General features: G+C 39.1%; 1 protein-coding gene across 4 annotated transcripts in view; it reads right to left on the bottom strand.

Annotated features, from left to right (window-relative positions):
- The window catches only part of rgs12 (regulator of G-protein signaling 12), a 74251-nt gene that overhangs the window by 8524 nt on the left and 38998 nt on the right, over nucleotides 1-26729 (bottom strand). For 2 of the 4 annotated variants that reach the window (XM_015389020.1, XM_015389022.1), the window contains exons 6-12: nucleotides 12551-12572; nucleotides 5633-5802; nucleotides 5018-5110; nucleotides 4760-4903; nucleotides 2122-2304; nucleotides 1841-1991; nucleotides 1440-1546 (exon numbers count right to left, since the gene is read on the bottom strand). In XM_015389020.1, coding sequence (XP_015244506.1) covers nucleotides 1440-1546; nucleotides 1841-1991; nucleotides 2122-2304; nucleotides 4760-4903; nucleotides 5018-5110; nucleotides 5633-5802; nucleotides 12551-12572 — 870 coding nt within the window. The remainder of the gene's footprint in view (nucleotides 1-1439; nucleotides 1547-1840; nucleotides 1992-2121; nucleotides 2305-4759; nucleotides 4904-5017; nucleotides 5111-5632; nucleotides 5803-12550; nucleotides 12573-26729) is intronic. The other 2 variants (XM_015389021.1, XM_015389023.1) reach the window with 1 other exon arrangement.

Here is a 26729-nt window from a genome sequence, read left to right as displayed (position 1 = left end):
ATAGAGGTTTTATATCATCAAACACATGTCCAACTAAAGGCTGAATCCAGCCTGCCACAGCAATCTGTCCACACATCAACAGCCAAAAAAATAGACATATAATTTCATAGCATAGAGCCATAATTTCTCTTAAAGCTAACATAGTGGCTTCAACTGTGACGCAAATGGGAGTAAAGTTATAGGACCATCCATTTGCTTTTTGCAGAAGAAACTATGAAATCAAGCATTTCTTTTACATGGCAGCAATCAGCCCTTTAGTTTAAAAATATTGGTACTAGGGCTGAAACTAACGATAATTTTTGCAAATCGATTAATCTTTCAATTATTTTTTTGATTAATCGATTCATAAGAAATAAAGTGAAACTACATTTTTTCCAGAAGAAAAAGATTTTTAACTTAAATGCAAAATATTTATATACATTTTTTTTTTTTTACCTTTTTTGATATGACTGCTCTGAGTGGGTTGCTTTGTCAGCTAAAAGTCTGTGTTAGTCTCTATACTCCAGTTAACGATTACTTGATTACTAAATAAGTTGATGATTATTCCAATAATGATTAATCACGATTAATTGTTTCAGCCTTAATTGGTACTCAATAAAACAAAAATGATTTCCACACCTCTGGCCGAATATGTACCGTATTTTCTGCACTATAAGGCGCAATGAAAAGCCTCTAATTTTCTCCAAAAAGGACAGTGTGCCTTATAATCCAGAGCACCTTATACCTGGATTCCTTCTGGTTGTGCTCTCTGACCTTGAAGCGACTGTGTGTTGAACATGGCGCTCTGTCAAGATGTTTTAGTATAGATTTGGTAAATTACAAAGCCACAGCATTTGGAGCATTACAGCCACCGTAGTCAGAAGTGTGGTGGAGTAATACATACTGTGCTTCACTATAATATTACAGCATGTGGAAAAGGACAGTAAAAGTTTGAAAACAGACATATAGGCCATTAACAAAAGACATATTGGTAACAGGAGAGCAAATCTCTGGTTTAGTAATCTGTCATGACGTTGTGGTCTGTGCCTCTCTGAATATCAGATCAAACTGTGGTTTTATATAATGCACTTTTTCTAAAGAGAACATTAGATAGAAAGAGTCTGGTTTTGAAGCAGCTTTTAAAATAAGTTTATAATTTGAACTGTAGATCTGATCTGTAAAACTCATCTCATGCTGATAGCAGCACTACCTACGCTTACATATCTTTATTTATCTTTTTCAGCCAAATTAACTAAACCTTTTGAGTAACATTTTTCTCTTGCCATTAAGTTAATTTCTCTTTTAGAATTTATCTGGCATGAACTTTTATGTTTCTTTTTGAACTTCCCTTTTTAATAAGAACACTGATATTAAAGCTGCTCCATGCAAAAAAAAAGAAGTTTCCATGAACCAATTATTAGCAGAGCTGATTAGATCCTGATGACTCCCATCAGACTGACCTCATTCTTCCCTGAACCTGACGTCCCCAGTTCCAGACTGGCCCCTGAGGACAGAGAACCCTGGGACTCCCGACGGCCGTTGGTGCCAGGAAAATCTGAGAGGGAGCCAACACACGAAAAAGAAATAAATCAATTGAAAGATAAGAAGCATCATGAGCAAATGCATGTCGAATATAAAAAGGTCTCCTGACAAGAATCCAAAGAAATCCTTCATCAGATAAGATCTTGGGGACACCACAGATGAACAGCAACATCAAACCTACAAGTAAATGCTTGATAATCTAGCTTCTATTTCATGACAGATGTTAACGTTTCCTGACTTCCATTGCATGCTATTTTCTTATTGTAACCAAACTCTCCAGCACACAGGACTTATATAACGAGGGAAAACATGAACTTACTGTAATTAAAATCAGCCAGCTCTCGTTTCTTCGGTCCTTTGCCAAAGCTCCTGTTTCTGGACCACGAGAAAAACATGCCCTTCCTTCTGTCTCCTGAATCCTCCCGACTGTCCTCATTCAAAGATCGACCTGATTTGGTCTTCTTGTCCTCCTGCAAAACACAATGATGCATCTGTAAAACTGAACATTGTACACTGTTTTCACACGTAAACATCCAGGATGCTCTTAATTGCCCTTAAATTAAAGCTGCTTGTGTAGCAGCAGGCTTTCTGCTGCATTACCTTCTTGGGGGTGGAGAGGTTGGAGCGGTCGGAGCCGGTGGTGCTGTGCTTTGACGTCGGACTGCTTGGGATGTGATAGGGGTCAGGCAGCGGTCTACCCTCCACCTCAGCCAGCATGCATTCCTGGTACAGCCTAGACTTGAGGAATCTTGTGTAGCTGTCAAATTTCATCAGGTTGAAGATCTAAAGGAGTGAGGGAGGAAAGACTCAAGCAGGTGAGAAAAACATGTATGACGAATGGTGGGTTGATGAATAAAAAAAGCTATGCTTAAGCCAGAAAAGACAAATTCAATCAAAGTGAGAAACAAACCCAACACAGACTGTTAGTCCATTATTTTGAAATGGAAGTCTAAAAACTGAGGCAAAGTCAAACCAAATCCAAAAAGCGGTTCTTGGAATGCTTTAAAAACAATATATTCAAAGAAAGGTCTTGAGCCTAATCCTAATCTTTATGGGAAACTCTATATTTGGACAAGCTGTGCAAACACAAACAGCTGAACTGAAAAACAATTTACTCTAAATAAGTCATGTTTCTTAAAATATGTGCATTTTTTCTTGAATTGAGGAGGTAAGTGAGAGACTTTGCCATTCTAACATTTCAAATAAGAAAAAACAATTGCGTTGTCTTATTTCATGTGTATATTATCTAATTATTTTATTTTAAGAGTAAACAATCATTCCATACACTTAATTCAAGAAATTTTTACTTTTTCCTAGATCGTTTTTTGCAGTGTGGGAGCATCTTAAAGTAAAACGTGGGAATGATATGTTTTACTTTATATCATTCTGTTAATGCACTTAAGGGTAAATCCACTTAATTTGAGAATCTTTTACTTATGCCTTATACTTTTGAGATGGTTAAAGCAGGAGTAGGTTTTGCAACAAACCTAACAGCTTTGAACATGTGGTGTAGTTTCTGCATCCTCCAAAGACATGGCTCCTTATCAGTGCCGCCAGGCGAGCGAGATAAGGAGAGCATTTCTCTGGAGGAGTTACAGAGATTCACAACTTAACTAGGAGAATATATCCATATTACAACCATGCAGGCAATGTTCATGGACGAGTGACAATAGTTAAAATTCAGTGATAAAGAGTGACATAAAATGTCAGAATTCTGTCACAAGGGAAGTTATCCTTATCCTATTCCTAAAAAGATTACTGGTTCAAGCCAAAGCAAGGCTTTGTTTTGGCTGCTCTATAAAGCTTGGAACTCAACGCTAATTCTGATATTTTGCATTGGAAAACCTTTTGTGATGGGAAGCGAAACATCTTCAAACTAGGAAACAAAGTCCAGTGGTTAGTTTTTCTAACTTTTTTGGAATATCAGCCCACAGAAAAAATAAATAAATAAATAAATAAATAAATAAATAAATAAATAAATAAATAAATAAATAAATAAATAAATAAATAAATACACATTCTGATAACTAATGCTGCATTTTAACATTAAAACACCATCATTAAGCCTGGTTTATACTCAGAAACCAGATCGTGGCTTGCAGTGAATGCAAATGTGCCTCCGCCCTGCTGCAGACACTCTGATGCACCTCTCCAAAACTGTAGGTGACTGCAGACAGTGCCGCACACGGGAGGTATCTGATTGGTCAAATCTACATCGGCTCTATACTATGTGTATTTCCTATTTACCTATTTTCCTATTTTTACCCAGTTGTTTTGTTTGTATGATCGCCACTGTGGAAAACGACTCGTGAAGTTGGAGCAGCTAGAAGAGCGAGGTGCGTGAAAACGCTGGGACCTTTTTTCCACCTGGATCCCCGCTTTTTCACCCTCTCGTCCCTCCGTTGTCACACAGATTTGCCCCCACTTCCTCACTGCCTCGGCCATATCTAGACCCACAGCTAGTTCGTGATTGTCCCTCTTGCGTTGTGCCGTGGAATAACATAGCACAGACCACGCTTCAAAATTGGGCATAAATCAAAAATATCTGCAACAAGCTCACTGTGACACACTGCTGCAGGAAAATAGCCAGCCCTTATCATGTTAGGATGATATTTTTAGGAAGAAACAAAGAAGCTGGTCAGAAATGATGGGAAGATGGATGGAGCCAAATAAGGGGAACGTTCTGGGCAAAAAGCTGCATGAAGCATCTGGCTAGAAATGTGACTAAATCTTTCAAAACTCATTTTAACCAAAAAGGTCACATGATATCCAAAGCAATGTATCAAGAACCTTCCACTTTACAACCATGCCCTCTTTTACGTATATAACCCCCCTCCCCCGTGAGCCCTGAAATACAGTGGAAAAGCTCCCTTACACTTTAATGTGTGAGTGCTTATTGGACGGATTATGTGTGGATATGGAACGGAGAAAAAAAAAAAAAAAAGCATGATAGTAGGGATATCCTTCAGGCCTTGTGACTCCCGTATCAGAGTTTGAACATCTGAGCTTTGCAGCTGAAATCAATAGAGCTTTTCAGACACTTTGCTCCATCAACAACATGCGTGTGTAAGAAGCCATTCAGGCTGTTGTTGCTCGACAGCGCGCAAAGATGAATGACTGGCCTTGTGTGGTGTGGGCACAATTTTCAAAAGAGTTCTCTTTTCAGTAACTTAAGAATAATAAAAACAGATTTATCTAGAAGGAGCGGAGGTAGAAGCCTTTATAAAAATGCGGCTACCTGTAGCTGCTGTTCCTTGAACATGTCGGGTTTCGGTGCGTTGAGGATGTCATCAGCAAGCTGGGCTTGGCTGTCGATGTTGACGGGTGTCGTGGCTTTACTGGAAAGGAAGCTGTTGTAGATCTCTCTGGCGCGCTGAGAGAGCTGATGCAAAGGGGAAGACAAATTCATTAAAGATGAAGGCTTAGAGAGGACTTCCATTATAACGGAAGGAGAGATTTAAACAAATGTCTGAATGTCCGGGTGATACGGTTTTACCTGCTTGTTGTCATTCTCAGGAACATGGCTGAAGAACTCGCAGGCCTGCCAGAACAGAATGTTCTCCTCACTAAACTCCTTCTTTAGGAACTCCTACAGAAAATACATTAAACGTGGGTTAAAAATGCCAAATTTTCATGTTTATATAGGTGACTGCAACAGTTTCTGGTTTAAATGTAAGAACAGAAGGAAAATCTATTTGACTTCAATGCAGCAAATACTTTTGCATAACTGTCCAAGTGTATAAAACTGTGCTGTAACGCCTCAATAGTGCAACGTATTTACAGAGTGTCTTTTCTTTTCTTGCTGGAGCAGAATATCTTATGAAAAACGTAGATAATTGAAACTAATGTGAGTATATTTCAGGAAAATAAAGCATATTTTAGGAAATGACTGTGTTTAAACATTACTATAAAACAAGGAAGCTGAGAGAGGACAGCTGTTTATATTGTCAGCAAGTAGCGAGAGAAGGGCGAGGAGAGAGAAATCTTCTTAGAAAGCAGCATCTCAGGGTGACTACATCTAACAGTTGTTAAGTCTCATCTATGAATTATGATGAATTGTAAATGACAGAGACATAGAGGGGCTGTCTGTCCTGAGCCTCTGTTGTTGTACCGAGAAGTAGCGGACTCCCACAGGGTCCTGCAGCAGCCGCTCAAAGCAGACGGCCCAACTGGCCACTCTCCTCTCAGTGTGGCGCCGATGACTCTGGACACTAGGCAGGCTGGCATTACTGTTCAGACTGTTGTCGCTGCTGCAGCCCTGCAGCTCCACGCTGTTCAGCTCTGTTTATACAAACAAAACCCAAAACATGACATTAAATCATTGGACTCTTAAAAAGGCTAAAAAAATAAAAACTAGAATGCAGAGATGTGCAAATCAATCATTCAAAGAAGAAACTAGTAGAGTTTCAACTTTATAAGTTAAGATCAGTAATGGACGAGTCAATTACTGAAAACATCTACTTTTCCCTGGCATCAGTCAAATTAATCAAACCTTATTAGAAGAGAAACTATGCAAAAAAGATTATACCTTCATGGATAAAACAGGGTAAATGCTGTAATTTGTTGTACTGTAAAGACGGTGCATTTATATACGGTAAAAAGACAATAGAGATATAGACACAGCTACTTCAGAGCGCTTCAACATAGGAATAGCAGAAAGTGAGAATTAAACTCACAAGTATTACATTGGAATACTACCCTGCTTTCTCTTATGGTGAGGGTTGAAATCTGATGATATCAAACCTTTAAAATCAACAGTAAGTAGAAAACAGAAACCTCACCTATGGAGTGTTATTCAAACCATGGAGTCAAACCCACAATTTCTGACTTATGAATACATTTTTATGTATCGCAAAACAAGAGGAGCCTTGGGTATTTCTATAAAGATTAAGTTGCCTTAGCATCATACTAGTCAAAGACCTCTGTATAGTTATGATCAACATTAACAAAAAATCCTTACACCTGTTTTAAAGACCAATTATGATATAAATCCTACATCTTTTTGGTTGTTTTTGGTCTCTAACTTGTTTTATTTTCTTTCATCCTGCAGGGAATTTCCAGCCTTTGAGAGAAGCAGAGTCACAGTGGATCTCATTAGTCATCAATGTGTCCCCTGCCAGTCTCAGAGGACAGGTAGAAACCTGTCCTCTGAGACGGTTTTGTTCTTTGGTTTCTCTTTTGCAACAAAACACCCAAACGCAGCACTTTCAGAAGTCCTGGTTCAAACCAGGGTACATTTATTGCTCACAATATCACACACCAGCAAACTGAACTAAACCCTCATCATGAGGGGCTGAGGGGTGAGTACTGTCACGCAAAATGCTACACAAGGATTCCCTGATACTGTTGAATAAATAGGAATAAGATTGTTCCTAATACACTGTGTTGCAGAGAATGCGGTCCTATCAGTGATCTAAATTAGACTCGGAAGAAAAACTTAAAATAAAGAGAAAGGTCTTTTTCTTCAAGCATGATCTGTTTGATAAACTGAGGGTGTTAGATGATCCCTGCAGCTACCTGCTGATCAGGTCAAAGCTTTTACTATCTTCAGTAAAGGCTTAACACAACAGAGCTCTTTTGTTTTACTCTTGGTGATTTTTTTTCTCAGTAAATCAAGCAATATTCCTTTAACAGTCAATAGAGAATATATTATGCTTAAAATACTGAAAGCAAAAGAGAAAAATATATTTTTTTGCTCTTTTCATTAATCTGTTCTTAAATCTGTCAATATGGCTCCATCACACTGACTCATATTAAAAACAGCTATGATTACATCTAATGCAGACCCAACGCCCTGCTAAAGTACCCATGCCCCTGAAACTTTTTACAGATTCTGTCACGTTTCAACCACAGGATCTAATGGATTGAATTGTGTTTGTATGGTTGAACCACTCAAAAAAAACCTGACATGCATGTGTAAGAAACATGGTAATTAGATTTCATTGCTATTTTGGAGGCAAATGTAAAGAATTTTAAGTTTCGGAACCAGAGTTAAAAAAATTAAAATAAAAGTTGTATTTTCTATTGATTTCATGAACTACTTTCTGTTTGTCTACCAAATAAATTTAAAATGGGACACAGTAAAGCTTGTGTTTGTACATTAAAACATATCTAAAAGGGTAAGTTTTAGTAACAGACCCAAGATAAAGCAATTCTGCAAACTGATTTAATATTTAAGCCAAAGACTTTTCCAAATCAATCCTTGCTTTATTGTTCTTGGGAGAGTCTTGATGAATCCAGGAAGGGCTTATGTTTCCCACCACTATACGGCGATTTGTCCATGTTCCTAACGTGTAGCTGTGATCAGGAGGCAGGGAAGAGGCACAGAGGGGAGCTGAGAATAACCAGTAATGAGCTGCAGGCCAGACTAACATAAGCGGCCTGCTATGTTGAGATAAAACTAAAAGGAAGAACAGCCAGAGGGAGGACAGCAGTCAGGTGCCCTGAACAACGCAGATCCTGTAAATGAAAACTAAAAAAAAAAAAAAGCGAGGGTAAAGAGGGGAATTATGCCCACAGCTAAAGCCTCTCCGATTAGAAACCCCAGATTGGGAAAATCAGTGGATAGTTTCAATGTGACTTATGTTTTTACTCTTCCGCTTCTTTATCACTGACAGTTTTCACATTGAAACTTTCAAATCAGTTGCACCAAATGGATATCTCTTCAAGGGCAGATTAAAAATAAACTTCTAAAACATCTACTAAATATTAATGAATATTTATCACTGTGTATAAGGAGAAAACATTCATCTGTGTAAACCTGTCGGTGCTGTCTAAACCAAGTGCTCTGCTCAGCGTCACAGAGCCCATCACAGAGACAGCCTGATAAAACAAGACTCTCAAAAGGTCAACTAGAAAATACATTAAGCAGAAATCTTAAAAACAAAGCTGTATTATTTTGTTCTATCGTAGTTTATCGTAGCCAACAGCTAATTTTATTTTTGGCCACAGAGCAAAGAATCCACAAGGTTTCATGACAGTCTGCAAATTTGTGGGTTTCCTCATTAGTGTGTAACTCTTTCTTAGTAGCAGCTCCTCAGAAAGGAATCAAGACGTATACAATCTTTTTGCTCACAAATGTTTGTCTTTAATGCGGTCTGATCATTTAATTATGGTCATATCGATATCACTTCTTATATTTCTACTCAACTGCGCCTTGCAAAAGTTCACATAACCTTTGACCTATTTCACATTTTGTTAAAACAACAAATTTCAGAAGATTTTATGAACTAAACCATCACAATGTAAGACATAAACCGCCAACTGGAAATAAATGAACCCAACAGAATATGTGCAACTGTATGTTTGCAGAAAACCTTTGACTGCACTCTCCACTGGAGGCTGTCTCTACAAGCCTACTACATGAAAGCTGTGTCCGAATGTCCGTCCTAATCACTATATATGCCACTATATAGTGGTTACACCATTTTAGATGAATGTTCGAAAGTATAAAGGATGAAAAAGTAGTGGACTCGAAATTTCCCACAATGCACCTTTAAAAGTAGTGATCACCCATGGTCACTAGACGAGCAGATATATCCTAGAAATTTTTGGGAGGAGAGCTCTTCTTGCAAAGCATCATGGGATTTGCTGTCAGATCGGCTGTCGCCTATGGCTGACCCTACCTGACAAATAAAGATGGCGCAGGCTCTGTGTGGGGAGGCAGATCTACGTGATCAACAGGGAGTGAAAAGTAGTGATCATCTGTCTGAACAGTCAGTTAACTGAGTTCACTATAACGTCCACTATATAGTCCCCGCTTTATATAGTGATTGAGGAATCTAGGGGTTAGGGCGGTTTAGACACAGCCGAAGATTTTAAATCATAAAACAGCTCAGAAGTGATCAAAATGTCTTCAAACTGGACCAATGCGGCCTTCAGGTGGTATCAAAATTATGGTAAATACCAAAAAACAACATAAAAATTGCACATGAAGAACCACAAAAATTGTAGGATACCCGAGTTGCTGCCATGAGGTAAACTTTGACCTTTCAGCATGTTGGAAAGCGGAGAAATGATTCTGTATGGTGAGTACGTCATTGTTCAGTGTTCTCTCATGTTTGTAGCCTATACAATGCTCTGATGAACAATATTTCCACTTAAACTTGTGTTGTTTTGATCATAGATTCTATCAGATAGCTAGCAGTCTGTTAGGGATAGCAGCCAGCAGGATTTGATTTGTAGTGCGCACCAATGAGCACAAAATGTTTTGGAACTAGGAGATGACCCTATAACTGTTTTGCCTAAGTAGCAGGTCAGGATAATCTTTGGTTCCAACATGTTCCTCTTCGGTACCATAACAAAAGCACTTGAACACAATGCGCTGGTATTTCAGTTTTACAAGTAGAAAGAATCTTTACCAGACCACGTAAAGACAGCATTATTGCTGGCCTTTACTACACATGAGCATCCTGTCATCTGAGCCGCTAGACCATAGCTCTGACTGCAGGTTTACGCTCGTTCTCCTACAGCGATCCAAACTTCTACCCTCAACTCAAGTCTTCTTTGGCCTCTAACAAGTTTTTGACCAGTTCTGGTCTGTATTTGAAGTCATCCATCGTAAACTACGAACAGGCACCCAAGAGAAGCCTCCCCACCTTCCACCAGGGGGATGATCTGTTAGCTTCTCGCTACCCGATGATCTTTGTCCTCTACATGGCTTGTTAAAAACAGCAATTCCTTTGGCTTTGTCTTACTTTACAAATAAGAACCATGTGGCAACAAAATCCAGAAAGAACAGTACAATTTCTATTTGTAATTGGACTGTAAAAACTGGATAAATAAATTGGTATGATCACTTAATCAAGGAAAAGATATTTTAAGCCTTAAGCCTTTAAGCTGATTGAGAAAATGTTTTCAAATTAAATCAAATGACGGTTCTGCTTAAAGGACGAAACATTGACAAAATATGTAAGGTCAGACCGCAAAAAAGTAAGAAGGAAAATTCTGGTCCACATTTTTAATCGTGCCCATCAAACTAGACCATTTAAATCATTTATTGGAAAGACATTTACTGTACTGTACAATATTTAATCATCACCTACAGCAATAGCTTTCCTCCTTATCCTCAGTCAGTGTAGTAACTCAGATATTCAATACCACAGTCTCCATCATTCAGTACGTTTTATTGCCGTTTCTTACTCTTGAGATTTTTTTCTCCAGCCTTCAGAGCTCCTGTTATCCTCACCTGGGTATAGCTGGTAGGAGCCAGTGTGGTGCCAGCGGGGCAGGTATCGAATCCTTTGGGGTAACCAAGCCCCTCCATCCATAATCCCTCTATCAGGGCCCCTCCCCACTCACAAGCTCAAACACACCAGGCTGAGCAAACAGTCCAATAAAGGGCACAAACAGCTGACATCACTGGAAGGAAGAAACTAAAAAGAGAGGGAATAAGAAGGTGTAGAGAGTTGCTGCCGTTGGTTAGCAACCTGGACGACAACCTGAGGAACCGCAGAGAGAGTCATGTCGCACTATCGCACACACACACCTGCATGCACGCTCACACACAGGCCCCAGCGTCCAGCCAGGTAAGTGATCCAAGTGCACACAGGCCTCAATATAATAAATAATTCAGAGTCGAGGGAGGGGACACTAAAGCACAAACACAAACGCACGTCATACAGGCACACACTTAAAGCACAGTACTGATGAAGGGCTTGTTTAAGGGACGCTTAGACGAGCCCTTTAGCCTTTACATTTTTAACTCCTATCTGCTCCTATCCTATATATGTTAATTAATGAAACCCCAACAGAGTGCATTCACATGCTAACTCACAAGGAAGTGGGCCTTCTGACAACAGAGCTTCAGAAATACTGGTTCCAGATCAGTTTGCTTCAGCTGAAGAAGGGCAACCCTATTTCATACCAACTTTGCTCCACTCTTCTATTCATGGGGGCCGATAACAAAGCATACATCTCTCTTTTGATTGCTCCTACCTTTTTTGATATAATTACAAGGATGAAATAAAATTTTTATTAATTTTATTTCTAATGTATAATTAGATTTTATTCTAGGAGCTTTTCCAAACAATTCATGTGATACTGCTCAAACAATGGTGCTGCTGATCCTCATTTGGGTTAGATGACTAACCAAATATGACTGATTGTAATGCCTGATAAAAGCAAAGTAAGGCTGAGTTAACTTACTCTGGTAAAAATCATTTGACATATTTAAAGAATGCTCTTTGGAGTAAATGAGCAGCATATACAGAATCACTTTTGATAGCGAGCTAAAGTAGATATGAAACAATGCAGTTCCAAATGTGAAATGTTTCTGATTTAGATTTTGCCAGCCAAGAAACAACTAAAACTACAAATGGCTGAATGGTAAAAGGGCTGTACTCTAAGGAAATCTAAAGCATCAGCATCCTTCTAGCTTTATACAAATCAAAATAAATCAGTTTGTCACGAAACAAAAAAGGTCATTTTGTCTTTAGTTGCATTAAAGCAGATTCTTTTCTCTCGCAATCGGTGGCTTATACACTGATTTACTGAGGATATCTTCACCTATTGTTAAAATGCCAACAAATCTAGGACTTTTCATTGATTGCAGCTGTTAAAGAGCAGACAGAGGTGGAGAAGAAGCAGAGCAGGTTAAACCAGAATAACTGTACAGCCTGAGAAAACAATCAACAGATTTACTGTTTATTCCCTCACTCTCTGTGCTTAGAAACATCAAATTTGATTTAATGCTGCACCTAAACTGACTTGGAGGTTTAAATTGAAACCCCTCTTTAAACTGAGCTTTACACTTACACCTTCAGTCTGTTTGGAATAATTAGCAGTCTTTGGAAATTGGAATAGAAACTTAGGTATGCACAACAGGAAGAACAAGGAAGCTCAAAACACGCAAAGTGGGCCCACATGACTGGAAGCAGTGAGAGATGTTGCTGTGCAAAAACACAGCACAGACATCTACAGATTTGTATATAAAACGAGATGTTTCGTGAAATCTAACTACCAAGAGCCATAAAGATGAGGAGAAAATATAATGAAAGGTGATCAGATTTTAAAAGGTACATGTACTCACCTCCATCAGAGACTGCAGCAGACTGAAAAGAGAAACACAGAGACATGGGTTAGAAGTGTTCCTTGGCCCAGCACTAACACACATTCAGCCAGTCCACCATAGTCTGTTAGGGCCATCAGACAGCTGCCTAGACATGCACTCTCAGCCACAAGCTGACTTCTACAGGCCGGGTCCCGTCATCGTTTATACTTTCACTCCATAACAGGTAAGTGCCCACGTTCATTGTATTCAGGGTGGGTGGAGTCCTCTGTGAACAGGCTGTGCCTGCTCTGCAGGGAGACCTCATCTCTGTGGGGGCTGGGCTTATTGTGTTTTAACTAAAAGAAAAGGTGAAGGGGGTGACAATGGGGGTGATTTAACAGTGGGGTGAGATGTTTATCTACAGGCGCATTAATTCAATTCAATGTGCTCATGTAGAGAGGAAAAAAAACTAAAACCAAATGCAAAGCAAGTGAAACATTAGCAGGTAGAAGAGAGTGGGACAATCATGTTTGAATGGTTCACCAGATTTGGGATAAGGACCCAACTGGGGGGTCTTAAATCAACAATGATCCAGCTCTGAAAACCAAATAAACAACAAAAATACAGTAGTAAAGGATATTTAGGTTGCAGACTGAACCAACAGTCTGTTTGTTTCTAAAGTTAACCTCTGCTCTAACATCTACTCTGTTGCAGGAATCAAAACTTCAGGTTTCCCTACTTTTCCATCTGCCTTATATGGCTATATTTAAAAGCTTCCTTTATATTATAGACTTTATGAAACTGGGGGGAAAAAAGGCTTTTTAAACAACTACTCATGTACCAGCTAATGTTTCACATAAGTTAACATTCAGCTACATGGTTGGGATCTTCTTTTTTACCAGTCTGTCAGGTTCAATGGGCTACGTATGTTTTTTTTTATTGTCTAAGAAAGCATTTATCTATAGGAGTAACAAAGGAAAATAAATGAGACACAACTTTCAAAACTGTTTGAATTATGAGTTTTCTAATACAAAGCTGTGAATTACATCAGGGGACTAATTTTTGCATTAGTGAGGTTATGTTATCTGAGTAAAATGAACCTGTTAGCTTCAAAGTTCAAGTTCCAAATACATTATTGTCATTCAGAGGTTTCCAAACTTTTCCATTCCACCGCCCCAAACAATGTTAGCAAAATATGTCCATAAGAATGGAGCAAAAGAAATTCAACTTCTCTTAAGTGCGTGTGTAGTTGGGAAGGTCTGTGCTCAATCTCTGTCATCTTATTGACACATACACACATCATAAACTAGCTGTAGAAGTGCTCTATGTTTTGTTTTAAGTAGCTTTAAAATGAGAAAAGCCAGAATCAAAAGTAGGTTGATAAATTCAAATCTTACTTAAGATTTTGAAAAAGCAATAAATACTTTTTTTGATCATTTGTTACTGTGTTTTTGCTGCAAAAAATAGTGTCCCACTTCCAATTAAACATGTCCCACAATAAAATAAGTTCGAAAATCTGAAACACACATCACCTCGACTAACTTATCAACTTTGGTGGCTTTTTCCGCGGCGTGCTGGTCATGTATTCTCCTCATGATAGTTTGCCTTGCAGGTAGTTTGTAAGATGGGTCACCTGTGGTCACCTGGTGAACCAGCTTGAGCCCATCAGCCACGCAGCTTGTGGCTATTCACTGAGCGAGAGGAATGATTAGCTTGGCTGATAAAGCTGTGCTTATAGCTGCATCCATGTCAGCACGTCACGTTCGATGTGGTAATTTCACAGCAAACCTACAAGTTGGCAGACTGATTCGTTCTCGCCCCCCAGCTTTACATCCGCCTTAAACTATCAAGGTGAAAGTCATCATTAACATAGAACCAACTTCAAACCCAACTGTGAGAATAAAGGCAATATCCTTTTTATTGCCTGATGCAGATAAAGGCCCACCACTAATATATATAACATAAAGAGGGGTAGTCTCCCCTCTTTTTACCTCCAAGCTTGAGCCCTCTACCAGAAGCCTGGGAGCTTAAGGGCTCTGTGCAGTATCTTTCCTATTCCTAGAGCTTCACTTTTCTGGACTGAGATGTCTGATGTATTTCCAGGGATCTGCTGTAACCACTCCTCAAGTTTGGGGGTCACTGCCCCGAGTCCCCGAATGACCACGGGTCCCACTGATGCCTTGACCTTCCAGGTTTTCTCCAGCTCTTCTCTGAGCCCCTGGTATTTCTCTACTTTCTCAAGTTCCTATTTCCTGGTATTGCTATGTCAAGCACAACGGTTTTCCTCTGGTTTTTGTCCATCACCACAATGTCCGGTTGGTTTTCCATTACCATTCGGTCCATCTGTATCTGTAAAGGGCTGGTTATACTCCCGCAGCAGTGTGTGATGCACACATTTTTTGATTTTTGCTCAATTTTGAAGTGTGGTCCGCGCTGTGTAATTCCACGCCACAATGCAAGAGGGACAATCACAAACTAGCTGTGGATCGAGATATGGCTGAGTTGGTCACAAAGTGGGAGCAATTTTGTCCAACAACGGAGGGACATAAGGGCGAAAAAGAGAGGGGATCCAGGTGGAAAAAGGGTCCCAGTGTTCTTGCACACCTCACTCTTTTAGCTGGTCCAACTTTACGAGTCGTTTTCCACAATGGCGGTCATACAAACAAAACAAGCCGGTAAGGTACCAAACAGGAAATACATACGAGTAGAGCGGATGTAGATTTGACCAATCAGAGGCCTCCTGTCTGCGGCACTGTCTACGGTCACCTACAATTTGGGAGAGGTGCAACAGAGTGTCTGCGGAGGGGGCGGGGACTTCTCTGCATTTACTGCAACACCTATGCAGAATACATAGTTTGGAAGTATAAATTAGCCTCAAGTCCCAAAGGATCTTGGCTCGGTCATTCTCTACCATCTTTGACCTTGGGGTTTTCAGCCCATACTCTGCACAGATGTTCCTGTACACTATTCCAGCCACTTGGTTATGGTGCTTCATGTAAGCTTTCCCTGCTAGCATCTAACACCCTGCAGGTAAGTGCTGAATTGTCTTCCAACAGTCCTGAAGGAGTTCACAGAGATACTTGGCACATTTTGGCCCATTTGCCTTCACTCTGCGGTCCAGCTCACCCCAAACCATCTTGATTGGGTTCAGGTCAGGCGATTGTGGAGTCCAGGTCATCTGGCACAGACCCTATCACTCTCCTTCTTGGTCAAATAGCCCTCTGGGGTCATTGTCCTGTTAAAAATAAACGATGGTCCAACTAAACGCAAACCGGATGGAATAGCATGAAGCTGCAAGATGCTGTGGTAGCCATGCTGGTTCAGTATGCCTTCAATTTTGAATAAATCCTAAACAGTGTCACCAGCAAAGCACCCCCACACCATCACACCTCCTCCTCCATGCTTCACGATGGGAAGTAGGAATTTAGAGTCCATCTGTTCACCTTTTATGCGTCGCACAAAGACACGATTGTTGGAACCAAAGAAATCTAACATTTGGACTCATCAGATCAAAGCACAGATTTCTACTGGTCTAATGTCCATTCTTTGAGTTCTTTAGCTGAAGAAAGTCTCTTTTGCTTGTTTTTCTGTCCTTAGCATTTGTTTCTTAGCAGCTATTTTACCATGAAGGTCTCACACAGTCTCCTCTTAGCAGTTGTTCTAGGGATGACTCTGCTGCTAGAACTCTGCGTGGCATTGACCTGGTCTCAAATCTGAGCTGCTGTTAACCTGTGATTTCTGAAGCTGGTGACTCGGATGAACTTATCCTCCGCAGCAGAGGTGACTCATGGACTTCTTTTCCTGGGGCGGTCCTCATGTGAGCCAGTTTCTTTGTTGCACTTGATAGTTTTTGCGCTTCAAAGTTTTGCCAATTTTTCAGAATGACTGACCTTCATTTCCTAATGTAATGATGGCCATTCGTTTTTCTTTACTTAGCTGCTTTTTTCTTGCCATAATACAAATTCTAACAGTCTATTCAGTAGGACTATCAGCTGTTTATCCACCTCACTTCTGCACAACACAACTGAATGTCCCAACCCCATTTATAAGGCAAGAAATCCCACGTATTAAACCTGAGAGGGGACACCTGTGAAGGGAAAACCATTTCAGGTGTCTATCTCTTGAAGCTAATCCAGAGAATGCCCTGAGTGTGCAAAAGGTGGCTACTTTGAAGAACCTAAGAATATAAGACATATTTTCAGTTGTTTCACACTTTTTTTGTTAAGTATATAATTCCAAGTGTTAATTCATAGTTCTGATGTCTTCAGAGTGAATCTTCACTTTTCAGTCATGAAAATAAAGAAACTCTGTGTCAAAACTTTTGGTTGGTCTGTACTGTATATTGTAAATATATATATAAAAAAAACATATGTGAGCATATTTATAATACAAAGACACTGTGCATCCTGTTGATTTACAGCATTTGCAAAATATGGAAAATACATGGAAATGCAATATTTTCCTACCTCTAATTAAATATATGACACCAGTGCAAACGTATTCCTAAACTTGCTTTCAAGCAGTCCTTCCCTATGCTTACGGATACAGCTGATGAGTACTTCTTGAAGTATTTAGTGTTGGATTCAGCATATACTGGAACACAATGACTGTTATATGTGTATGAATTGTGGTTGGGAAAAAAAACATGAAGTGGTTTCTTTATTTTTTCCAGAGCTGCATAACTTCTGAGCTTAAAAAAAAAAGAATTAAAGCTAATTAAAACCGCTTACAGTATAGGTTCTCTGCTTGTAGAAACACATCAGTCTGCATGCTTTGAGGATTGTGTGTTTGGGTTTCAACAATAATAATAATAATCTTTATACAAACCTCAGTTCTCATTAACCATGATGTGAATAAAAATCTGTTATTTCTCTGTTACTAAGCAAGAGTAAATTCTCTTTGCCTAAGAGCCATTGTCACTGTTTATTTTTTAAATTAAAGTTCATTTTTGAGTTCAGTAAACCAATTAGAGACAGGCTGTGCTACAATTCCTATAACTTTTAGCGTTTTCTTTTTACATACTTTTATTTATGCTTAAAACATGTCCAAATTGTGCACTTCTGTTCCGAGATGTTTTGTGGCCTAAAACCTCTGTTACTCAGAGGATGTATATTCATGCAAGTCAAAATATACGGTTTTTATAGTATTAAAAAAAAATTTAAATAACCTACACACGTCCCTTCAGCAAAAAAACAAAGACAAAAAAATCAGACAGGTTTGTCCGTTGGTAGGGGTGTTCCAATTCAACTTTTGCATTTCAGATTTAATACCAATATTGAAGCTTTGAGAATTGACCAATACCGATATTGACACGATATGCTTTTAGCATGAATCCTGCTAATGTTTATTACTTATTTTATACTGTAGAATGATAGAAAAGGCTTGATCCAATAACAACACTAAAACAGGGAACAAAAGTAAGCTAGAAAAGGTATGAAAACAACTGACCCATGTAAACTTGACCAATGAGTTAAAGAGACTTTTAATCTTCTATCAGCATGAAAATATCGGAGAGTTTATATGCGGGCTGATAAAATCCAATATTAGTTTTCTGGCTAATATCAGACCGATATACGATGTCATCAAAGGCTATCGGATCAGACATCTCTAGCTCTTAGTAAACACATTTAATTTTGCTCTCAAAAAGGTTTTATTTAAGGGAACGAGTGCATCAATTTATTTTTACAATTAATGGAATTTGATGTTAATAGCTTAAGAAAAAAGCTGTCCTAAAAGGAAAGTGTGATAAAACGATTTTAGCTTTAATCAAATCAAACAAACTGTGATTCACGTTTGCCATTTCAACTACCCACTAAACACATAATGATAAATAAAACATTGTAAAGAACAAACTTCTTTTGGAAAAGTTTCCTCAACCAAGACACACATACAAAAACCCTGTGCACAGCAGGGATTATCCTAGACATGCTCAGCTATGATGAGATTGTTTCACATAGACAAGGAAGTTCACTGTGGAACAATAAAAACCTCCGTGACACAGACAAGGTAACACGATACGTGGTTAAGAAATAAAGAAAAATACACACATGAAAAACAGAATAGGAGGAAAATATGTAGGGGGGGCAGATGAAAATAGCAGAAAATACAGAACTAATACCAGCAATGGGGATCAAAGGAATCAGGCATCAATAAATTGACTTGCAGTGATTTCATTACTCTACAGTCATGTCCTTTGGATAACTGGATAGTTCTATAGGGGGCTCCACAGCTACTCAGCTAGTCACCTCCTCATTTATGAGAAACTAAGCTTTTTCATTGTATTTCTCCATGAAGGATATTAAACTAAAATCTCTGTTGGTTTTATGGCACTGAAAAAACAAAACTAAAAATCAAATAGTTGGAATGTAAACATGTCTTTCCACCACCCCACTGTCTCTTAATACCGTCTCTTAAATACCAAATGGAGGATTTAAAACAGATTATGTCAATAAATCCTCCTTCTCGCATATAAATCCTTAAATGGCCAAGCTCCATTTTTTATCAGAGATATGATTGTTCCTTATGTTCTTCCTAACAGAGCACTTCGGCTCCTAGAATTTCTAAAAGTAGAATGTGAGGCAGATCTTTTAGTTATCAGGCTCCTCTCCTGTGGAACCAACTAGCAGTTTTAGTCCGTGAGGCAGACACCCTGTCTACTTTTAAGGGTAGGCTTAAAACTTTCCTTCTTGATAAAGCTTATAGTTAAAGAGACTCAGGTTACTCTGAGCTATCTCTATAGTTATGCTGCTATTGGCTTAGCTCTCTGGAGGACATAGGGACTCCTTTTCATTATTCTGTTTAATTCTATCCCTATCCTCCTACATGTTGGAGCTTGGCCTTTTTTCAGTGTAGTCCTGGTTTTCTGACTATGACTAACTGTATGTGCTCTCTCATCCTCTGACATTGATGCAACGAAGAGGAATCTAAACTTAAGCAGTGGATCCATGTTATGTCAATGACATGACAATTTACTAAAGAGCCAGCAGCTCTTTCAAAGATTAGCCAATTTCTATGCCCTAATAACCATCAGCTGTGATGGTGACTGTGCGGGCAGCAGTACTACATTTTCCTATTTAAATACTATTGACATTGGTAGTAGTACCAATGTCAATAGTATTTAATATACGTTAGTTGTTAAAGCAAATCTCATCATATCCGAATATGAAGCGACACACAGCTATATGTCCTTATACACAGACTGTCCGCGTCTTGTGGTGAGCCACACAGACTGGCCAAGTGAGCTCGATCAGTGGAATTAGACGTATGAATGTGTCAGAAAGTGCAGAGACTGGCAGCAGCAGGTGAGAGAGATCCAACATGTCTGAACAGGAAGTCAGTGTGGCTTAAGAAGCAAAGAGGAAGGGCCTAATAACACGGTCAGAGTCTTGTTAAATGCTCTCTTCACTGATCTAACCATACCTTTCTGACATCACCTGATCTCAGTCTCTCTGCAACATTTAGTAAGTTAGTGGGGAGTTCTCTGTGGGCAATACTGTTAAATCCCATGTCTGACATCTGGTAAAGCTATATTTATTTTATTATTATGGTCTGTTTAGGTGTGTGAGTATTCAGCTAAAACCATATTAATATATATATTTTTTTTATTGTGATCATTTCCAGACAGGCTGTGTTTTCCAGCTCCCCTTCCTTTTATTTGCCCCATTTCCCTCTCTGATAATCTCATTTTTTCTTCCTGTCGCCGTGTCTCATTACCATAGCTTTCCGCCAAACCAGGCCTGTATTACCTCAGTCACTCAGGCGGTGTTTCCCTCCTCTTTTGGCAGGTCCTGGTCATTCCTAACAACCCAGAGAGAATAACTGGGGTTTTCCAGAAATTCCCTTTTCAAATTCCACTCTCCATAACCGGCATTTAGGGAGACACATGTATGTATTACAGCATCAGTGAAATATGCATCTTCTTTCAAGTAAAAACTTGTTTACATTAATTGTGTCAGTTAATATCTCAGAAAAATCTAGATTAGCGCTTGAAGTGAAGATTGTTACATAATTTTATTGATTTTCTACAGATATCAACTGGAACTTGTTTACTCGTCATATGCTAAATGCAATGTCAGTAGAGTCTGATGAAGAAAAAAAAACAAAAGCAAAGCTGTACTGATGGAAGTTTTATAACCACAAAGAAGTCGTTGATGGGCTGAAGGTTTTCCTGGTTCAAAATCAGAATTTTTTCTGGAAACAGCTATGGTGGATTTAGGCTGGGCTGCAGTGAGAGATCTCTTCACAGACCATAATAACGACTCTTTCAAGATTAAAACTCCCACAGAAGCAAAGCAATATAAAATAAAAATTCACTGGAGTAAGTACAAAGTCACATCTACAGAGGAAAATAATTGATTTAAGGGGAAAAAATAAGCAAAGTTGATGCTTTATGAAAAAGTTATAGTCCCTAATATTCATTCAATTTACATATACTTTATTAATCCCAAAGGGAAATTTTATGTAGCTGTAATTATACAAGTTTTTTTTTTCAACAAGTTTTTTTTTTTATATGTTATTATTTGTAGGCAGAAGGGATCTTTTGTGGCAGATGTATTTATGCAGATCTGGGGAAGCCTTTGGCTAAAGACATTGTTGTTTAACAGTCTGAGGAGGATGTTCACTGTTGTCCGTAAAGTTCTTCATTTTATTTATTTTATTAAATGTGTTTCTTTGTGAAATCCTCTCTAGAGGAGTTCATAGATCTTGCTTGTTGAGGTTATTTAAATCATTTGCTCTGGTGTTTTTATCCAAAAGTTGATGCCAGAGAACACACTCTCTGCAACAGACTATGGAAGATATGCAGCATCTTGATGCAAACACTTAATGACCTAATTACTGCTGGTGTTACCATTAGTGGTAGAGACTGTCATCAAATGGTTGTGATAATTGGCAAAAGAAACTTGTTTTGTTCTGAAACTTCTATGCGAAATTACTTACATTTAGTCAGATTGATACGTTTAGGGAATATGTGGACATTGCTTGAAATCACGGTCTCTAACTGCTTCTGCTCCTTCAGGAAAAGATTTCTATGGCTAACTTAATATTTATTTGGGGAAATAATTGTTTTGGAGATAAATATTCTTCCAAACATTTTGTGGATTGTTAATATGTTGTTCTGGCAAATATGAGACAGGTCTTTGTATTAGTTTTGGTCAGCAGCAGGCTTTCACTTTGAACGATCATGCTGATTTCATTTCCTCTTGTTTAAAAACCAGACAACTAATATCAGATACTCTAGAGCCCCATTTACACTACCCTTTTTAGACCGTGCCGAGATCGGTCCGAGCACGGTAACCGAGATAACTGTTGGGTGTAAATGGTACGCAGAACTGAACTGGACTGCACCAGAAACAACCGAACTGCACTAAACTGGTACTAGTTCATCAGTAGGGCTCGGCAGAGTTAAGTTCTGACATGGTTCTCTGATAACAAAAAGTGCATTAGTAGACTACGTCATCTCTTTACAGTCAGCCTCCATAATCATGAAATTTCAGACATTTATAAAATACAAGCTTCCCTACCTTGCCACACGATTTCCAGTGATGATTCTGCTTAACAGTGTGATGAACTTCAACATCAGTTGTTTCCTGCATCTATAAGCCCTGATTAGACTATCGTTTGTTGTATCCGCTTCCCAAAAGCAGACTCTTTTAGGTTAATTTACCAAAGGCTGTCTTCTTTGCCTGACTCTCTGCAAACTTCCTGAATGTTACGGGGGCCGCCGTGTTGATTTGCTTGTTTACCTCTAGAGGGCAGTAGTACCATTGATCGTCACTAGGAGGCGAGGACCTGTGCTAGCGTGGTGTGTGAACGGTCTTCAGGAACAGTGATCCGCACTCTTAACTGATCCAAGCTCAGCATGGATCAGTTTTCAGAGGGTGCTAAAATGGGGCTTTAGTTTAATTAGTGTATAAAGAGTTGGTAAAGCCTACATGATGATGTCTTGAGCTTTTAACTTTCACAACACTGGAGTTAAATGGGGGCTGCATGGTAGTTTTCCGCCACGTATGAAGGAAGAGAGAGTTTCAGCTAGTGCACAATTCTTTGCATGCGTGCTAGAAGTTAGCATTTTTCAGCATAGTAGTAAAGTCCCGCAGAAGTAGACTTTGGACAAGATTGCATTTGGCGTTGAAGAGAATAATGACCATCTGTAGACAAAGAGGAAAGCTTCTTCCATCGTCTGTGAGTGTTCTGCTTTTAATAAAAGGGATTGTATTAAAAGCAGTGTTGTTGAGATTGCAGTCTCAGCGATTATCAGGGTAACACATGTTTAGCAATGCTACTACAGGATGAAGTACCAGTTAAGCTATTTAATACCTGCCGTATACTGTGCAATTTTTGGTAATTTTTGAGACAATTTCCATGCGTGCGATACGTTTGGGGATCGGGCCGACTCTTGGCCCGATCCCCAAACGATCCCCAAATCATGTATTGTGCATTGCGCAGTATACAAGGGAGTCGTAAGAGGCCATCGGCACCTCACGACAAGGTTTCCTGATCAAGAGTCGTGGGTCGCAAGAAAATCAAACCTGTTAGATATTTTGGTCTGAGCTGCTGAGTGAATCACACGTTTATGCGGTGATATGATCAGACTGAGTGCTCTTTCTTCAAATATTGTAGTGAAACAAAAACAGAAGTTTCTTCTTCTACTACTAGCTACCTCTATTGTGTTGCATGTCAGGATTGTTCCAGAACCTGGCCTGTCTTTAAGGACGTACAGTGTGAGTACTTAGATTGCACCTGAGTGTCTGTTCGTACAATGTGAGGACACACATCGCGATCTGTGAACTTTTGAACTCTGATTTGTATAATATGAGTTGGAGCAGAGAGCCAAGATTTAAAATATCACACACTGTATCCCAGGTTTAACACATGGACTTGTTAGTTCTTAACACTTTCTGTTCAACTCCGCAATCTACCCACTGGAACAAAAATATTGATATAAATAGAGAACTGTAACTTTTGTACTTGCTTATTTAATTGTTTAATTAGACCTTGTCTACAAACATGTTTATTTTAGGGCATATTTGTTAATTGCGCTCAGTGCAGAGAAAAAAAAACAATAGAATCACAATTTTGGTAGAATTTTAGATTTTTTTTAAATCATACAGTGCTTTAAAGTATTTTAAGGCTAGTTGTTATATAAATGTAAAATACATAAACCCTACTTACAGAACTTATAAATTATATTATAAATTCTAAATTAAATTATATAAACTTATAAACAAAATTTGTCAATGGTAGTTTGACAATAACACTTGTTTATCACAAAGTTGGAAGCGTCATAGGAAACAGCCAGGTATTATTTCTAGGGGTTTATAAAGTTTAATTTTTTTTTTATAAAACATCAAATCAGTAAAGGGTCTATATATAAAAAAAGCTGAAAAATTATTAGAGTTTAGAAACCAAATTCAAAAGATAATGATGCAAACAACACATTTATTCAACAAACCATTTCTACAGCTTAAAGTCTTTTAATCAGAGTTAAGAAAGTAAGGCAGCAACAATCCCCAACATATGCTGCTGCAAACCGATGGTAAGCTGGCTGAAATATGGCCTCCACACAGATGGATATGGCTCTTCTAACAAATCAGCAGAGGCACCTATGACTCCAAGCTGGAAAGTTATAAGCAGCACTTCTGAGAAGTAATTAACAGCAGTCTGGCTACTTGAGCAGACAGCCTGACTAATTAAGCATCTAGGATCAGTTCGTTATGCTCCCACACCATGTCTACAATGAGCAGAACAAACACTTTTGTGAAAGGTGTTCCCACTGTTTTTTTTTGTTTAAAGGGATAGTCTTAAACCTAGCCTTAAATTACTTTCTTAGGTGTTTTTTTTTTTATTTAACACAAGCCCAGAAAGTTGCAATTAATGGTTGAAGCAAACAGCTTTTCTGAGGGGGAGCAAACATATCACAGAGTTTGAACTACAGTCTTATAAAAACATGAGAGCAATTTATGCAAATGATGATTTTTATGGATCTTTAAACTGTCAGCCATTTTGCATTGTACAGATATTTACATGGATGATTATTTGAACTAGGAAATGAAGGGAAATGGGAGGCGTGACATCATTTATTGTCCTCTGTGAAACAACTGAAAGGTAGAGCATCATACTAAGCATAAAATATAATAAAATACTTTTCTATTGAAATATTATAAATGTGGTTCCTTCCTCCCACCTCCATTTCCTATAAACAAACAGTAACTTTAAAAAAAGAAAAACACCCTGTGCACATATCATGAAAGGGTCCAGAGATGTTTTTGGACAGTAGAAGTACATATTGGTGTGGGTCCATTTTGGGCTAGCTGCTGCCCTCACAACCAGGACAGATACTAAAAGATAGATACTAAAAGAAGAAACCAAAGAAGCTTGCTACTGCAGATAAGATACTGACTGCAAAGCCCTCACCTACAAACCCTGAACTAAAACTTTATGCATAAAAATAATTTAAAAAATCCCAAAATAAATCTTTCAGTCCACATGCCTGGCCATACTGCTGATCCCTTATCTGCTCTAACTTAAATCATGCTGTTTTCTCTTCAGTTTAAACCTGGTTTGATTACATGTTCCTTTTGTTTCCAGCTGTTTGATCATAAAATTACACCTTATAGCCTTGAGTCAGTCCTGTTTAAGTCAGGTTTGGTGTCCCAGTGTACAGGAAGAGGCTCGTCTCTGTGTGAGCCGCTCCTTTATTAGCTGTGACTATGGAGGAAGGGATGGTTCACATCATTGGCTTACAGCTTAGAATCCAGGATAAAAAAAAAAAAAAAAACAAGTCTGAACCCAGGGAGTAATCTTCAACCATTTATCTTGTTTTTTAAACCATTGTTAAAAAACCTCAGGTTTCCAGATCACGCCTTGTTTAGGCGGATTATGAATAAAGGTCTGTTTCTGTTTTATGAGATGAGACAGTAAGGGACAGAGATCAGCGGTGGAGTGCATGAGGGATCACACAACATATGCACTCCCACACACAAAGACAACCCTGTTTGCTCCACAGGAACTTATTCCTGGCTCCAAGGCTTTTTCTCAACTGCCACCTTTGGTAAGGCATGAGATTTTCCTCGAATGACCTGCAGTGAACGACGACTGAAATATGGAAGAACATTAACGTCTCCTGAACGTCTGTAAAGAGTGGCATCACTGCTCAAAGGCCCCACCTAGAACCATTCAAATAGCTTGCACATACTGTCCCTAAAAGGTAACACTTTCCAATGAGGAGGAAGCTGGTGGACCTACAGTGTGAGCAAGTGTGTGCCTGTGTGTTTACTTTTGAATATGAGGTGGAATAGTGGCTGCCATTGAGAAGGCTGGAGTCATCCTGCCAGGACCAGCAACACTGGAGCCGCTCAGATTTAGTTTAGCTCAGCTTGGAAACCATGACTGGGGAAAAAAAAAGATTTAATTCTGAAGACCCATAGAGAGTCCAAGGTTAATACCTGAAACATGCTGCGCGGGAGGACCGGCACATACATCAATAGTTCCTAAACGGTGACGTTCTCTGCGAACGACAGGGGTGAACCTAGAAATCCCCGCAGCGCACACAGAAATCGATACCCAGCCTCATTGATGGGGAGGAATTCAGATAATGGTTTTTCCCCACAACAGAGCCACACAGGAGATGTGACTCAGAGTCCAAACGGTGAGAAATATCTGGTAAAAGCTGCTGTTGCCTGAAACGCAGACAGCAGGAAAACAAGACGTAAACACAAAGTGAATCTGATCAGGCACATCTGCCTGAACTGCTCACAGCAGCCGGGCCGCGTCCTGGATGGAAGGAAATTAATTCGCTTTCAACCAGACAACATTTCCATTGTCTTAAAGTTGTTTTTTCCTCATGGTTGAATATGCACACACCAAAGAGAAGCCTTGGCAGGGAGGCTCCCACTGTCTCTGTCCCCATTTGTCTCAGGTCTCAGTTTCTCTTCTCTGTTTCTCTGGTGCAGAAAACATCTGGCTTCTTCTTCAGTCTTAGTTTACCTTTTTCTAAAACGGGGACTAACCGACACCACAGCAGCCACTCTCTGCTGGAAACAATAGATAAACAGCAATTTATTTCTTGCTCCACAATTTGTTTTTGGTTCAATCCATTCCTCTCCTCCACATGAAGTCAGTGGAATCCTGCATCTCTGCATGCTCTGCACTTTGCAGCAGGTCATAGACGCTAACTCAGTCCATTTCTCCCTCCTTCGCTTTTTTAGTTTCATTCTAA

This window comes from Cyprinodon variegatus, unplaced genomic scaffold (assembly GCF_000732505.1).
Source record: "Cyprinodon variegatus isolate N-32 unplaced genomic scaffold, C_variegatus-1.0 Scaffold445, whole genome shotgun sequence".
In the NCBI taxonomy this organism is placed as follows: domain Eukaryota; kingdom Metazoa; phylum Chordata; class Actinopteri; order Cyprinodontiformes; family Cyprinodontidae; genus Cyprinodon; species Cyprinodon variegatus.
The sequence above is the reverse complement of the archived record's forward strand: the minus strand, read 5'-3'. Positions and strand labels throughout refer to the sequence as shown.